General features: G+C 32.1%; 4 protein-coding genes across 13 annotated transcripts; 2 read left to right on the top strand and 2 right to left on the bottom strand.

The window, feature by feature from the left end:
* Positions 1-1,212: 1,212 nt before the first annotated feature.
* On the top strand, positions 1,213-3,532 carry eIF3e (eukaryotic translation initiation factor 3 subunit e). Of its 2 annotated transcripts, none has more exons than XM_066731347.1 (9): positions 1,213-1,492; positions 1,552-1,668; positions 1,745-1,906; positions 1,978-2,100; positions 2,186-2,418; positions 2,488-2,605; positions 2,688-2,899; positions 2,979-3,216; positions 3,403-3,532. In XM_066731347.1, exons 1-9 carry the CDS (start codon positions 1,403-1,405, stop codon positions 3,427-3,429), a joined length of 1,320 nt encoding a protein of 439 aa, XP_066587444.1. In that variant the 5' UTR covers positions 1,213-1,402; the 3' UTR covers positions 3,430-3,532. The 2 variants fall into 2 exon arrangements, with proteins under 2 accessions (XP_066587444.1, XP_066587445.1); XM_066731348.1 differs by having other exon boundaries at positions 2,979-3,284.
* Positions 3,533-3,656: 124 nt separating this feature from the next.
* armi (armitage) lies at positions 3,657-7,833 on the bottom strand. 2 transcript variants are annotated; one of them, XM_066731337.1, is made up of 4 exons: positions 7,699-7,833; positions 6,717-7,598; positions 5,744-6,635; positions 3,657-5,666 (listed from the first exon to the last, which is right to left on the bottom strand). In XM_066731337.1, the coding sequence occupies exons 2-4, from the start codon at positions 7,566-7,568 to the stop codon at positions 3,802-3,804; spliced, it is 3,609 nt and encodes a 1,202-aa protein (XP_066587434.1). In that variant the 5' UTR covers positions 7,569-7,598; positions 7,699-7,833; the 3' UTR covers positions 3,657-3,801. The 2 variants fall into 2 exon arrangements, with proteins under 2 accessions (XP_066587434.1, XP_066587433.1); XM_066731336.1 differs by having other exon boundaries at positions 7,662-7,804.
* On the top strand, positions 7,362-10,485 carry LOC136776022 (tether containing UBX domain for GLUT4). Of its 7 annotated transcripts, none has more exons than XM_066731344.1 (8): positions 7,362-7,469; positions 8,232-8,356; positions 8,468-8,523; positions 8,587-8,836; positions 9,164-9,592; positions 9,673-10,030; positions 10,110-10,269; positions 10,347-10,485. In XM_066731344.1, exons 2-8 carry the CDS (start codon positions 8,270-8,272, stop codon positions 10,438-10,440), a joined length of 1,434 nt encoding a protein of 477 aa, XP_066587441.1. In that variant the 5' UTR covers positions 7,362-7,469; positions 8,232-8,269; the 3' UTR covers positions 10,441-10,485. The 7 variants fall into 7 exon arrangements, 6 of the variants coding, with proteins under 6 accessions (XP_066587441.1, XP_066587439.1, XP_066587442.1 ...); XM_066731342.1 differs by having other exon boundaries at positions 7,376-7,469; positions 8,204-8,356; XM_066731345.1 differs by lacking the exon at positions 7,362-7,469 and adding an exon at positions 7,644-7,665.
* Positions 10,486-11,125: 640 nt separating this feature from the next.
* ecd (ecdysoneless) lies at positions 11,126-13,794 on the bottom strand. Of its 2 annotated transcripts, none has more exons than XM_066731338.1 (6): positions 13,672-13,794; positions 13,218-13,492; positions 12,658-13,151; positions 12,083-12,581; positions 11,646-11,844; positions 11,126-11,544 (listed from the first exon to the last, which is right to left on the bottom strand). In XM_066731338.1, the coding sequence occupies exons 2-6, from the start codon at positions 13,471-13,473 to the stop codon at positions 11,133-11,135; spliced, it is 1,860 nt and encodes a 619-aa protein (XP_066587435.1). In that variant the 5' UTR covers positions 13,474-13,492; positions 13,672-13,794; the 3' UTR covers positions 11,126-11,132. The 2 variants fall into 2 exon arrangements, with proteins under 2 accessions (XP_066587435.1, XP_066587437.1); XM_066731340.1 differs by lacking the exon at positions 13,672-13,794 and having other exon boundaries at positions 12,658-13,025; positions 13,088-13,151; positions 13,218-13,357.
* Between the last annotated feature and the right edge of the window lie 13 nt (positions 13,795-13,807).

Genomic DNA, 13,807 nt, shown 5'->3' with positions numbered 1-13,807 from the left:
ACATTTACTATTTTGATGAACTAATGTCGAGTAGACTATATGTACATGAGTATGAAAATATATATATTATTTTCATATTTCTATACTTTCTACAACAGATACCAACTTAAATGATTTTTTCTATACTGTGGTATAATTCAGAAAAGTACGGAGTGAAGTTAACCGAAAGGTCGACGAATCAATTTCCCACAGTGTATATGCAATTTACCAGATTCTCCTTATTCTCCCCACCACGACTCCAATACGTCATCGTGACGTCATCTGACGTCACCGTGACGTTTTACGCTTTGGTGAGAACTAGAGACCTGAAGCTGTCCAGCTAGTTACAAATCTAGTAGGCCATTCTTCACGAGCAGATTCGATGAATGTCAGTGTACTAACTACAGAAATTTTTTATTTTGACAGCGGCTACATTGAGTATGTTGTAGTACATACATTACGTTGGTTTCTTTTTTACAATACTGAGTGTACATACATACATATGTACATGTAATGATAAACCAACTATAGGGTTGCGTTTGGGAAAGACGTTATTTGTAATTTTTTACCTGTACATTTTACACTTAAAATGGTACAATACATGTAACGTATACTGTAGATTGTAGAGTTCTATCAATCAAGACGTCTATAGGTCTGTTCTCGTTGGCCTACACTTTTAACACTTTCGTCACTTTCTACACTTTCCGTATTTCTGTCTTTGTCCATTGTATAAGTTGATACCCTAAAAAGTGCACAAAGTGTAAAAAGTGTAGGCAACGAGAACAGACCCTATTTTTTTTTTGTTCTTTATTGCCTACACTTTTCATATTTTTATCTACATCCTTTGCATAATCTGGAACCGTAAAAAGTACACAAAGCGTAAAAAGCGTATGCATTAAGTAATATAAGATCAAACTTAATGGACAAAAAAAAGCTAGTTCCTTTCCTTTGTCCACTATTGCATACTGTTCATCAGATCAAACATTAAAATATTTTCAGCTTGGTTTATTATTGTCAATAATAAAAAAAATTAAGCAAAATTTCTTTTGCTTCAAAAACGCGCCTGTGGTTGCGTTTGTTTATACTTTTTTACATACAATATTAGCAATAATAGCAATCAGTTTGTGAACATTCTATGTAGTATGTAGCAAGTAGCAACACAGGGCAACACTAGCAATCTGACGGCCCTGACGGCCCTGACGCCCCTGACGACACTTGACGGAACGGTGTGGCCGGTGTGTGGGAGCACTGGGACTACTGGGAGCATTGCCGAGGTTGCCGAGTGCCGACTGGCGACTGCAGAGTGCAGAGCTGTTAGAAAGAAAAGGTTAATGTCAAGCACGCGGCTTGTATTATTTAACTTTGCATAATCCTTTAGTTGCGTTAAAAAAGAGTAAAATTGAAAAAATTGCAAAGCAGAAATATGGCTAAATTTGATTTAACATCCCGCATAGGGCAATATCTTGATCGACATTTAGTATTTCCCTTGCTGGAATTTTTATCAGCTAAACAGGTACTTAAATAATGCAATAATTACATATGTTTCCCAAATTAAGCAAAAAAATATTTCAGATCTACGACGAAGATGAGTTACTGCAAGCCAAGCTTGATATTTTGAGTAAAACCAACATGATTGATTATACCATTGATATAAGAAAACAGCTTTATCCCAACTTAGAGGTTCCTGAGGTAAAACTTGCAATTGTTTGATTCACCTATTTTTTTTTTAATTTTATAGGATATGTTAACATTTCTATTTTTACAGGAGTTAAAAGCTAGACGAGCTGAAGTTTTGCAAGAACTTAGTATTTTGCAGAATAATGTGTCTGTTGTTGTTGCCCTTATGAATAATGAGGAAGTCATGAAAAAGATGGAGAACATGCGGGACTCAAAAGCCCTTAATAATTACTTAACCCAAGAATCTGATGTGAGTTTATTTTGATAAGTTATACAGCACAATCAACTCTTGTTTTTACTATAAACTGTTTTTATTCACAGTTCAGAGTAGAAATGATGGATAGTTTTGTGAAATTAGCAAAATACAGATACGAATGTGGTAATTATTCAGTTTCTACATCATACCTTTACTTTTATATGTTGATAATGCCACAAACTGATAAGGTACTATAATAAATATCTTTAATAATTAACAATGTTTTTATTTAGAATCAATAATTATTATTATAAAATTATATTTGCTTTATAGAATTATTTGAATGTACTGTGGGGAAAATTGGCATCAGAAATTCTTGTTCAAAATTGGGAAACAGCCTTAGAGGATGTTAATAAGTTACGTGAATATATTGATAGCAATGTCATTGGAAACTCTTTGCAAGTTCTGCAGCAGCGAACATGGCTTATTCATTGGAGTTTGTTTGTCTTCTTTAATCATGTCAAAGGCCGGGATTTAATTATTGAGATGTTTCTCTACAGACCACAGTATGTATATCTATAAAATTATATTTTTTGATAAGTTTATTTTCTTAACCAAGTTTCATTTGTTTCTAGCTATTTAAATGCCATACAAACAATGTGTCCCCACATTCTACGTTATTTAGCTGCAGCTGTAATTGTAAACCGTTCTCGACGTTCTATTCTAAAAGACCTTGTGAAAGTTATACAGCAGGTATTAAAATATATGCAATCAAAAATAATTAATGAATAATATTACCAAATTAAGTATAATGCATTGTTTTTTAATTTGTTAGGAATCGTATACCTATAGGGATCCAATTACTGAGTTTTTGGAGCATTTATATGTTAATTTTGATTTTGATGGAGCCCGTCAGAAGTTACAGGAATGTCAGACAGTAGTTTTTAATGACTTTTTCTTAATAGCTTTGCTTAACGAATTTGTGGAAAATGCTAGACTTATGATTTTTGAAACATTCTGTAGAATTCATCAATGCATCAGTATTGGGTATATTTAGATTATTTAATTTTAAATAAACAATTAAAATTCTTTATGTCAATTATATTAATAAATTGTTATGTTGCAGTATGCTGGCAGAGAAATTGAATATGAAGGCAGATGTAGCAGAATGCTGGATTGTTAATTTAATTCGGAATGCCAGATTAGATGCTAAAATAGACAGCAAACTAGGACACGTGGTGATGGGAGGACAACCAGCATCACCTTACCAACAATTAGTGGAGAAAATTGAAACGTTGAGCGTCCGAAGTGAAGCGTTAGAGAACTTGATTGAAAGGAAGTTAAAAGCCAAAAATCAAGACCCTGTAAGCATTGTGTGGAACTAATGAAAAATAATCATTTGTAATTTTATTACAAATTGTTTTCATCATAGGTGAATTTTTTTTTCTTTATTTTAACCTCAAAAGGGGAATTTTTTTGTAAAATGTAAAAGCAGTTTTTATTTAACTTTCATTGATCAATGCAATCACAATAAATTTCTATCCTTTTAGTATCACTCTTCCTGGAATACAGACTAGCGACAAAAGCAACGCTGAAGCAGGAGCTTACCAAAGTTCAGTTAACTGTATTCATATAAAATAAACCTTAATCATCAAAAAAATAAAAATTTATACTATTTTATCTGCATAGTATTATTTATACATTATCAAAGTATAATATTTTCAAAGTACATCAATTTTATCATAGTTGTAACATGTATCTCTACATAAAATTTTTCTCATATTCAAGTTACTAAAAAATATATCTAATTTTACTGTAGCTTAATAATTAAAAAAATTTTTTAATAACACACTTATAAAAATATTTCTCCATATCACAAAGATTAAAGCAAAAAAATATAATATTTCAACTGAAACAGCTTGTAGAAAACTGTACCTAATGTCATAAGTTTATGAAAGATCTAAGGAATTAATACAACAACCAACATATGCATCATGTTCTACACAATAATCAAGTATATTTCTCCAGTGTACATCATTTGAGAGTACGAAAGGATTGCCAATAATAATTAGCAAGGCACGGGCACGTGTGATTGCAACATTTAGTCGTCTCGGTGAAGCTACAAATCCTAAGGAATATTTTTTATCAAAACTGATAAGATCATACAAAGATCTTACAGTTGATAAAATTATAATTTTTCGTTCTTGACCTTGGAATCCCTCCACACTAGAAATTTTAGGAATGTCCACTTCCAACTCCAGGAGCAAGTCTCTAATATGCAATACTTGTTTTAAATAAGGCGTTATAATTCCAATATCATCAGCGCACAGTCCAAGTTGGTATAATCGCATTAGGTAAAAATAAACCTGAGTTGCTTCTTCAGGATTATACCAGCTGGGATTATCAGTATCCTGATAATTGGATCCAACGACACCATGAAATAAAATAGCTGGGGGAGGTTTGCCTATTCTTTCAGGCAATTCACTTGATAGAGATTGTAAAAGCTTTGCTTCCTTGCTGTTAATGGGACACAATTGAGGCTCTAATTCTGAATCATAAAACAACTTATTTGGCAATTCAAGAATTTCTGGAAGACTTCTGTAGTTTATTAAGAGTTTGGTAACGAGTCGTGGATCATACCCAGTTTCAAATCCTTCAGGATCTTTTTGATATGGGTATTGTTGCAGCAGTCTAGTTAGGAATGATTCTCCAAATCCATAATGCTGGGCTAATTTACTTTGTACCACTGGCCCAAGTTGTTGAGGATCCCCTGCTAGCACAATTTGGCCATAATCTGAATGAATATAATTTAAAGGTATTAAAATTTCAGGTTCGGTTGCTTGACCAGCTTCATCCACAAATATATGGGAAAAATGGCCACGAGGAAAGCCCATATTGTGCAGTAATCCTAAAGCTACACAGGTCCCAACAGTTATTCGATGGCGACCGAGTATACTCATGGTACAATTAAGTTTTGGCCCGCTCCCTGAATAAGTTGTGTGCTCTTTAGAATTCTCTTGAGCTAATTCTCCTGTTGCGCAATAAGGTAATAATCTGTCAGGAATTGTACCATCATCCAAACAATGATTAGCTATAAGCCTTACTAAATCTCCAGGCTGTAAGGCATTGCTATCTAATAAACGCTCAGCTACCAAATTAGCTGAACTGTTTGATGGTGTAGCTACCATAATTCTACTATCTGGAATCATTGTTAAAACCTGTAAAACAGTTTCACAAAGCGTGATAGTCTTTCCCGTTCCTGGGGGTCCGAATATTACATAAGGTAAAGGACGAGCTTGGCCAAGCAGTATATTTCTCACCGCTTCTTTCTGATACTTATTTAAAATCTTATTAAACCATATTAACTTTCTTGTTTTTATTTTTATTATATAAGTTTCATCGCTGTCAGTCTTTTGAGCGTCTTCTTGTATCTGGTATCCAAGTTTATTAGTTAAATCCAATTTTTTCATCTCTATCAATTTTTTTAATATCGTCGTTCGTGAATTTATTTTTGAAGTATTTTCCACGGCAGAAGTAATAACAGGAATCAAACTTAATTCATCAGGATTCTTAGCTTCTTCTAAAAATAATTGAGGACTTTTCGGTACTACACGAGTAGGGAATAAAAATTCCCGACCTAACCGATTTATTGCTAAATTAACAGCATTGTGACAGCGTTGGATTTGGCTTGTCGAGCATTGAAATGAAACCTTACAATCTTCACCATGATAATCGTCGTGAAATCTCTTACTAAATTTAAGATAAATTTCAGAACTTGATATTTTGTGTATAAACCCTTCATATTTACATTTTCCTGCAAAAAATTTAGTTCAATATTACTTCATGAGTTAATTTAATTTAATAGTCATTATTTGTTTTTTATAAAACTACCTCCTGACTGATCCCATTTGAAAGACACTATTGCTCTATCTCCAGGAATAAGAGAAGGCCTATTCTCAGCAAGTCCAGGAACAGTTAGGATCAAAAATTCTTGCGAGGATCTCATTACAGCACTTTCTATATCGTAATCTCTTAAATTTAATATTTGTGCAATTTCTTCTAAATACAATAAAGAATGAAAATTTTGACAGTAATTTTCAAAACAAAGTTTATCTAATAAGCAAGGAATAGCTTCTGCAATAGCAAATTCAGATTCTGCTGCATTTTTGTTTTCATTGACAAGAGTCAGTACTGTGCTCCAAATGAATGAGGGTACTTTAAAAACTCCACTCCGTACTTTTATAAACGCTGGGGCTTTCAAAGGTTTTATCCCAGGGATTATAATAACATCATCTATGTCTTCATTTAATAGTTCAGCTTGGCTATATGTTCTTTGTTTTCTTTCATATGAAGAATGCTCTTTGGATATGCTATCTCTAAGATTAATTGAAATATGAAACAACCTTCCTATTTTAAACCCATTAAAACAGAAAATGAATAATTCTTTAGTTACTCCAACAAATTTTGCTTTACATTGAAATATAAATTTTATGCTATGAGAAGGCTCTAAAACTATGGCACTGTCAATTGGTGGAGAAATTAAAGATAACTGAGATTGTGCTTTCTTGCTCATAAAAGTGCCTTTGTTTAATACACATTTCATTTCCCCAATATTCTCTACTAATACTTCTAAATTTTGTTGTTCCATTATCTTTAAGTTAAATCTTAAATCATCTGTTATTTTTATTCCATGTTTATCTTTCAGCAATTCATCTAAGTTTTGTTGCTGGTTATTTGAAAAGCCTATAATTATTGGAGGTGACTTGGAATTCCCTTCTGAAACCTGAAAAATTATTTATAATCTTTGTTACAATTTATTAAGAAAAATATTTGTGACTAATAATTAAGGATCTGTTAAGTTCACCTTATTTAATGGAACTACTGTTAATGACCTCCAAGTGCATATGCCCTGATCACTCTCTATGCTATCACTGACCACTCGATCACCCACTTGTGGAATATATCCTATTTCGCATGCATTCTTATAAAAGAAAATGTTTTTCTCTATTATACCAGACTGTTTAGTAATATCATAAGTAGTTACAGTTCCAACTCCCAGTTTTGATCTCAATGGTAGTAATTTATCAACCTCCAATATTTCTCCAGTTAAATCTACTGATTCTTCATTAACTTCTGTTAAAGATTCTAATTTTAACCAATCACCAATTTGTGGAATAAACTCTGAGCGTACTTTGTCCAGATTTATGGTTATATTAATTGGCTCAATAAAAAGATTCCTACCATCTTTTCTTAATACTCTACCAATAATATTTCTAGTGATTATATTACAGTGAACAGTTTCACTTGCTAGTTGTTCTTTTCTTTCTGTATTTATTTCTCTTTTATGGGTATCCCAATCTTCTTCGATTATAGATAATACCTTTTTTACTTTTAAATCATCTTCTTCATTTCTCTGATATGCCAAGTAATATACCTTATTTCCTACGTCAAGTTTACCGCTTATTGTACTAAAGTCAGCACACATGTACTTATCATCTATCAGAATACCATCATTTGTAATAACAGTGACATAACCTGTTTTATAAAAACAACCTTTTTGAGAAAAATCTTTAGCTTCCTGCAAGGAGGGTTTACTTTCAGCATTAGCATTTTCAATGTGAGCTATTAATCTGTTAATATTATCATCATTATTTGTTTTTTCTAGGCTGTCATATCCCAATGTTTTTTTGACAAAATCAATGGCTAGTGAAAGCATTTCTAACCTCTATTGTTTTGATCTAAATATCTAATGAATAAAAATAATGAATTAATAAAATGGGAGCGAGCAAAAGTCACATGTGATACTTGCCAAAGTAAATAAAAAAGCAGTTTAGTTATTCATATACCGGTCTATAGGCTGATATTTCCACTCGGTGGCTTTTAAATATTCCAATTCTTTTCTTAATGCTTTTACCCGTTTTAGATGAAGCTCTCGTAAAAAACGCTTTTGCTGTTTCTGATCCTGCAGCTCAGATTTCATTTGATTAAGAATTTTCGAAGTTTGTGTTGCACTAGATGTTATTTCTGAGCTTTGAGATTCTGGTGTTCTTTGTGTTCCGGAGTGGCCCAAGGTGCTCGATGATAATGTCGAGGAATTCATTTTTTTTCTTTTACTTTTGCATTCCCTTGCAATTACAAAAACCCTTCCCTTATTAACAGTCAATTTTTACTATAAAAATCTTCTCTTGCTTCTAATTTCTAATTCCGAATAAAGAAATAACTTAATAAACAAAAATTGTTATTGGAATTTTAAATTACTTAGAACGTTTGACGTTAACAGACGCGAATTATAAGGTTAAATGAGACTTATATCCTGTGTTTTTAATTTGATATTTTTTGCTTGTATTGAAGAAGTAGCTGCAACTCTCGTGAATTTCAGCATTTCAGTGTTCGGGTTTATTGGGAGCAATTGGCACAATGGCGACTAATAAGAATGTCATTATTCTCGTACCGAACGGTCGCCGGCAAACTGTGAAAATTACGCCCAATACAACTATTTTACAGGTGATCGTATATAATTTCATTTTGTTTTGTTTTGGTTCAATGTCATTAAAAAAAAGAAGACAAAATTGTATATACCAGCTTGGCAAGATTATCTGACTTGCATATTTTTAGATTTTGGAGGAAGCTTGTAAGAAATATGGATTTAATGCAGATGATTATGATATTAAGTAAGTATTTTTTTCAATCTACCTTAGCCAATATTATGTATTTCGCAATCTTTTGTTTCACAGACATTTTAATCAGATATTGGATCCTACGACAATCTTCCGATTCTCTGGTTTACCAAACAATGCTCAATTGGAAATGGTACCTTGTACGAAAAAACGTACTGTGTCCAACATAACTGTAGGAATTCAGCTGGAGAGTGGAGTGCGTATGACAAACGAGTTCTTACCAAATGCTACTTTAAAAGAAGTGATGGAAACTATTTGTAAAGAGGAAGACTTGAATACTGCTGTATTGATTTACATGCAGCGAGAGGTACTATCTCTTCAAAGATATAATTGAGTAGCATTAGGGCAAAACCAAATAAATCTATTTTTATGATGACATGCATCAGTGACAATTGTCATTTAAATTGTTAAAGTATACATCATATAAATTAAGTAGTTTTTAATAAAATTGAATAAATAAAATTTATAATTTATAAGTTTTGATAAGAAAAACTCAGTTTATACAGTGTATTTTAACAATTGGATTAGTAACTTATCCTGATTTACATTTCCTTAAGTTAGGTTTATTCAGTTCTGTAAAAAATTCCACAATTATTCATTTAAAATACGATTTCAATAAGATTTTTATTTTCAGATATGTGGAAAGGAAAAGTTAGAAACTACTACCTTGCAATGCTTAGGACTTCATAGTGGAAAAGCTATCTTACGATTGATACACAGGGACCCAGGACAACTTAAAACACAAGCTCATATTTCTGCACCACTTGCTCCAAAAGTAAATCCAACTGCATTGGAAAATGAGAATAGTAGAAAATCAAAGCCATGTTTATTGAAGAATGAGTTAGATCCTTTAGAATTATTAAAAATGGAAAAAAAAGGCTTAACTACTCAAGAATTTACAGTTAATAATAAAAAAGTCTCAAAAGTAGAAAATATAATGTCTGATGTTGATCATTGTGAAGATAAATTTTCAAGTACTGACAATATAATTAATAACGAAGAAATGGCAAAAGAGGAGTCAAAATCAGAGGAGCTTATTATGGAAGAAATAAAAACAGAATTTGTAAGGTGGAATTCATTTGAAGGGAATAACAATTTTTAATATATAATAGTTATATCTTTTAAATATATTTATTTTTACAGTTGGGAGAAAGAAATGCTTTAGTATATGATTCTTCCGAGACTGGAGCGCTGCCAAAGGATGATATACCAGATAGCTTTTTTGATTTGACCATAGAAGATGCGAGGTACCTTTGGAGAGATATAAAAATACAAAGAGAGCAACTTGAAGAAGCTCCGCTTCTCACCGATTCACAGCGTCAATTAGACAGAGATAAAAAAATATTAAGTCAACTGAATAAATATCGTCAGACGGTAATTCGAATACAATTCCCAAATCAGCAAGTTTTACAAGGAATTTTTGGTCCATTAGAACTAGTACAAAAGATAAAAGATTTTATTAAAAGTTACTTAGAGGTTCCAGGGGAGGAATTCACAATTTGTAATTCAAAAGTTTTTATTTATCAATCATCAAGAAACATTGTTATTTTTATGAGAATAGCGCAATTATAATTTTTCAGATACTTCACCGCCAAAGCACATACTAAATCTAAATTCACGATTGATTGACGAAAACTTAGTTCCATCTGCAATAATTTATTTCTCGGGAAAGACAAAACTTAGACCAGATATAAAAAATACAGACCCTAGAGTCGCATACAAAGAAGCTGTAAAGACGAGGTAAATTATTAATCAAATAATTAATGTTTAAATAAGACAATTACATTGCCTTATTTTTAAGTTGTTATTTTTGACAGATCGCAAGCTACACAAAGAAGTGGCAGTTTGGAGGAATGTATGGAAGTAGATCAAGAAACTGAATCTGCAGTTCCAGGCCCAAGTAATAAATGAAACATGATTAACCAATGAAAAGTCATATTTTTGTTTAAATCAAGATTAACGATTAATTTATTAAGTAAGTGTAAAAAGTTAAATCGATTGTAATAAAAGAAAGTTATTTAAAATATTCATGCACAATAAGTGATATGTCATTGTATTACAAGGAAGATTAGCTTTATTAAACAAAAAATTTTATGAATAAATTCAGTTTTTAAATTCTTTTATACACAGACGTATCTTTATTGCCTGCTACGAAAGCATTATTTTATTTGCACACTATGTAATTAATTAAATGAGTATTTTAAATTTTAAAATGTTAACAATTGCAAAAAGTTATATTTTTTAATGATTCTTTTGTGCATATATAATTTTTGTTTTCAAAAGAGTGTTAAGTTGGAGCTGAACTTGCCTATTATTTAGTATTCAGTAAGCAATATTGTGACTTAGGCTGTATAATGATGGAACATGTGATTGAATCCTTAATATTACATTAATGAAAGTTTAGAGTCATCTAAAGTGAAAACACTTTTTATTAGACTAGAAGAAATTATTTTTATGTCTAGGGATATGGAAGTTGTGCAGAATTAATTTAAAACAATATTGTAATAATCAGCACTGTTAAACGAAGCGATTCGTCGATAGAATTAAAAATAGTTATGATTTAACAAATTTGTACTGGAACTAACGCTAAGTACCAAAAGTTATTAGCTTTGTAAGTCAGGAGGTACCATTGTAGGAGACTGTAAATGTAAATGCAAAAATTTTCTAGCTGGGCCACCAATTATATTTCCAACCGGTCCAGAACTACCCGCTTCGCTTTCCATACTCTTCATTAAATTGTCTTCTACAGTATCCACACTAATCGTTTCTGTGCTTTCTTGATCTTTTACCATTTCAGATTGAAGCTGAGTGTCTAATAGCCGCATATACTTGTCCATTTCACCTCCCTTATCTTCATCATCCCCACCCAAGGAACCCTCTGAGCTCCCTTCAAATTCTCCATCACCTCCAGGGACTACCAAATCTAAAATATCCCGTAAAGCGCTGTCAAAAACATCCGCATCAAATTCTATTTTTCCGTTGTCTACATCCTGCTTGCTATCTTCCGACTGATCTCTATAAACGAACATGTTTATTTAACACTTTAAAGGTAATAAACATTTATATATATATATATATATATATATATATAGCATTAACTCTTTTGAATTACATACTCGAAAAATTTTACACCGTCTACGTCGCTGCTTTGTTTCAGAAATGCTTGAACCTTTTCTCGAAGCGTCAAATGATCTTGCTCGGTATTTCTGTCTTTATCTCCGTTCCATTGTTGGTTCAGTAGCGTCTCTAGTTGATCGGGGTTTATATTTAACCAACTACTACTGTCAGCAGGACTTAGTGCAGACTCATCTTGTTCTAAAAAAATAGTGATATAATTAACATTAAAACAATGATTATAGCAGTATAATGTAAACTTTAGGGCCAATACGACCAATCTTAGTTAAATTTGAGCTAACCATGGTTTAAAGTATATAGTTCGCGTAATGGGAACTATATCGCTAAATCTATGGTTTGCTTAGTCTGATTTAACAAAGTTTAGTATGATTAGACCTTAATCAGCCCATTCCTACAGTTATCAATTTAATAAATTTACCATGCATTTCAATGTCGTTTGTTTGTATATTTTCCCATGCCTCTAATACTCTTTCTGCATCACTCTTGTTACTTTCAACCACAGGATTGTGAATACACAAATGGTTCAGAAAATAATCTTTTGCATTAATCACAAGCTTGGCATGCTCTTGACTACCAGGTAATAAGTCTTTAAAATATCCATTGGTTTCTAATCGTCCTAAATACGCATTTAGCGCTCGTTCATTGAACTTGGATGTTTGAGAAATTGAATCCAATTTATCTTTTCTCTGCCTACGATTTTCGTTAGCTCTAGCTACTAACATTTCTAACCCACATGCTATTTTAACACCAAGAAGGTGGGCTGCATATTTGGTACTATTCGCTGGTGGCAAATTCCAACCTGTTCTTGGATCCCCAGTATATCGACAGTGAGTGGCCATAGCATATAAGCATTTTGTCATTTTTACATTAAACATGGTGCGTTGCTCAGGAGGGAAATATCTCATGGCACGACAAACCTGAAATTAAGAATCAATGTTTAATAATAAAACATTTTTGACAAATTATTTTATTTTGGTAAATAAATTTTCATACTCTTCTTTCAAAAGGATCAGAATGATAAATTGTTCTAATAGCTGATGCTACCAGTCCTGGTTCCTGTCTCAAAATTGAAGCTGCTTTTTCTGGCAAAAAAGCCCTAGCTTTATGCTTTCTCTTTTTAAGCTCCTCTGGATATGTCATAATTCTTTTCAATAGAATAGCTTGTACCTTATCTGAAAGTCTTGTGCGTTGAGTGTTTTCATAAATATCACATAATTTTGATGAAAACGAGCCTTCCTTTTCTCTAACTATATGAATAGTTCCATTATGAATAAATACATTATCCTGACAATTTTCTGGCGTGGCCCATGGTGGCAATGCATTTGCAGCTTCTATCAAAAGAAACTCCCCATCGGAATCGACTATCCTGGCAATGAGTCCATCAAAAACTCTTGTAATATGAAATATTAGAAATACTACGAACCATTCATCACCAATATCCTCATCAAAACGTAACGTAGCATGTATATGAGGTACTGTTTCATGATCTACAGAGAAACGTAAATATTTAATAATAAAATGAAAATAGAAAAAAATATTAAAAACAATTTTACCTGCTATCGGCGTATTTTCAAAAAATTTGTCTAGCATTAAGGCGTGCTTTAAACGAGGGTAAAATGACAAGGGATCCCTGTGCCAAATATAATCTTTCGTGAAGCGTTCAATTTCTTGATTAAATTTAGTAATTTCATTTTTAAGAATTGATTCGTTAGCATTCTCTCCATCCGCTACGTAACAAATCTTTGGATAAAGAAAACATTCGAGAATATCATCTTCTTTTGTCTTGTGTGCTGTTGCTACATTCGCCATTTTTCTCTATTCTGTTTTGCTGTAGAGAAAAAAATACGTGTGTAAAATTTTTCTTATCCAGGAGAGAAAATCTGTTTTAACGACAATCGGTCACATCATTTGAGAAATAATAATATAAGAGAGGCCGAATTTAATAATCCAACTGCTGAATAGCCCATTCTCTTAACTATCAGTTATACATATCATAGTTACAAATACCCTTGTGTGTTAAGACGGAGACCAAGTTGTTAAGCATAGAATTGAAGATTGAAGTGAGACAGTTGATCTTCAGGCTAAGACAGCGCTAAACCTAAAATAGGTTTATACATACAGAGTCGAAATTCTAATAAAAAAT

This window comes from Prorops nasuta, unplaced genomic scaffold (genome assembly GCF_024137725.1).
Source record: "Prorops nasuta isolate Cenicafe-Biocafe unplaced genomic scaffold, Cenicafe_Pnas_1.2 PNAS00008, whole genome shotgun sequence".
Taxonomy (NCBI): domain Eukaryota; kingdom Metazoa; phylum Arthropoda; class Insecta; order Hymenoptera; family Bethylidae; genus Prorops; species Prorops nasuta.
The sequence above is the reverse complement of the archived record's forward strand: the minus strand, read 5'-3'. Positions and strand labels throughout refer to the sequence as shown.

Coding starts and splice junctions, on each gene's coding strand:
- ecd (XM_066731338.1), bottom strand. CDS start 13,473: ATGGCGAATGTAGCAACAGCACACAAGACAAAAGAAGATGATATTCTC. Junction 13,152..13,217: donor TGAAAATACGCCGATAGCAG/GTAAAATTGTTT, acceptor GTTTCTCTGTAG/ATCATGAAACAGTACCTCAT. Junction 12,582..12,657: donor CTGATCCTTTTGAAAGAAGA/GTATGAAAATTT, acceptor TCTTAATTTCAG/GTTTGTCGTGCCATGAGATA.
- armi (XM_066731337.1), bottom strand. CDS start 7,568: ATGCTTTCACTAGCCATTGATTTTGTCAAAAAAACATTGGGATATGAC. Junction 6,636..6,716: donor CAGTAGTTCCATTAAATAAG/GTGAACTTAACA, acceptor ATAATTTTTCAG/GTTTCAGAAGGGAATTCCAA. Junction 5,667..5,743: donor CAAATGGGATCAGTCAGGAG/GTAGTTTTATAA, acceptor AATTTTTTGCAG/GAAAATGTAAATATGAAGGG.
- LOC136776022 (XM_066731344.1), top strand. CDS start 8,270: ATGGCGACTAATAAGAATGTCATTATTCTCGTACCGAACGGTCGCCGG. Junction 8,837..9,163: donor TGATTTACATGCAGCGAGAG/GTACTATCTCTT, acceptor TTTTATTTTCAG/ATATGTGGAAAGGAAAAGTT. Junction 10,270..10,346: donor AAAGAAGCTGTAAAGACGAG/GTAAATTATTAA, acceptor TATTTTTGACAG/ATCGCAAGCTACACAAAGAA.
- eIF3e (XM_066731347.1), top strand. CDS start 1,403: ATGGCTAAATTTGATTTAACATCCCGCATAGGGCAATATCTTGATCGA. Junction 1,907..1,977: donor ACTTAACCCAAGAATCTGAT/GTGAGTTTATTT, acceptor TTTTATTCACAG/TTCAGAGTAGAAATGATGGA. Junction 2,900..2,978: donor CATCAATGCATCAGTATTGG/GTATATTTAGAT, acceptor GTTATGTTGCAG/TATGCTGGCAGAGAAATTGA.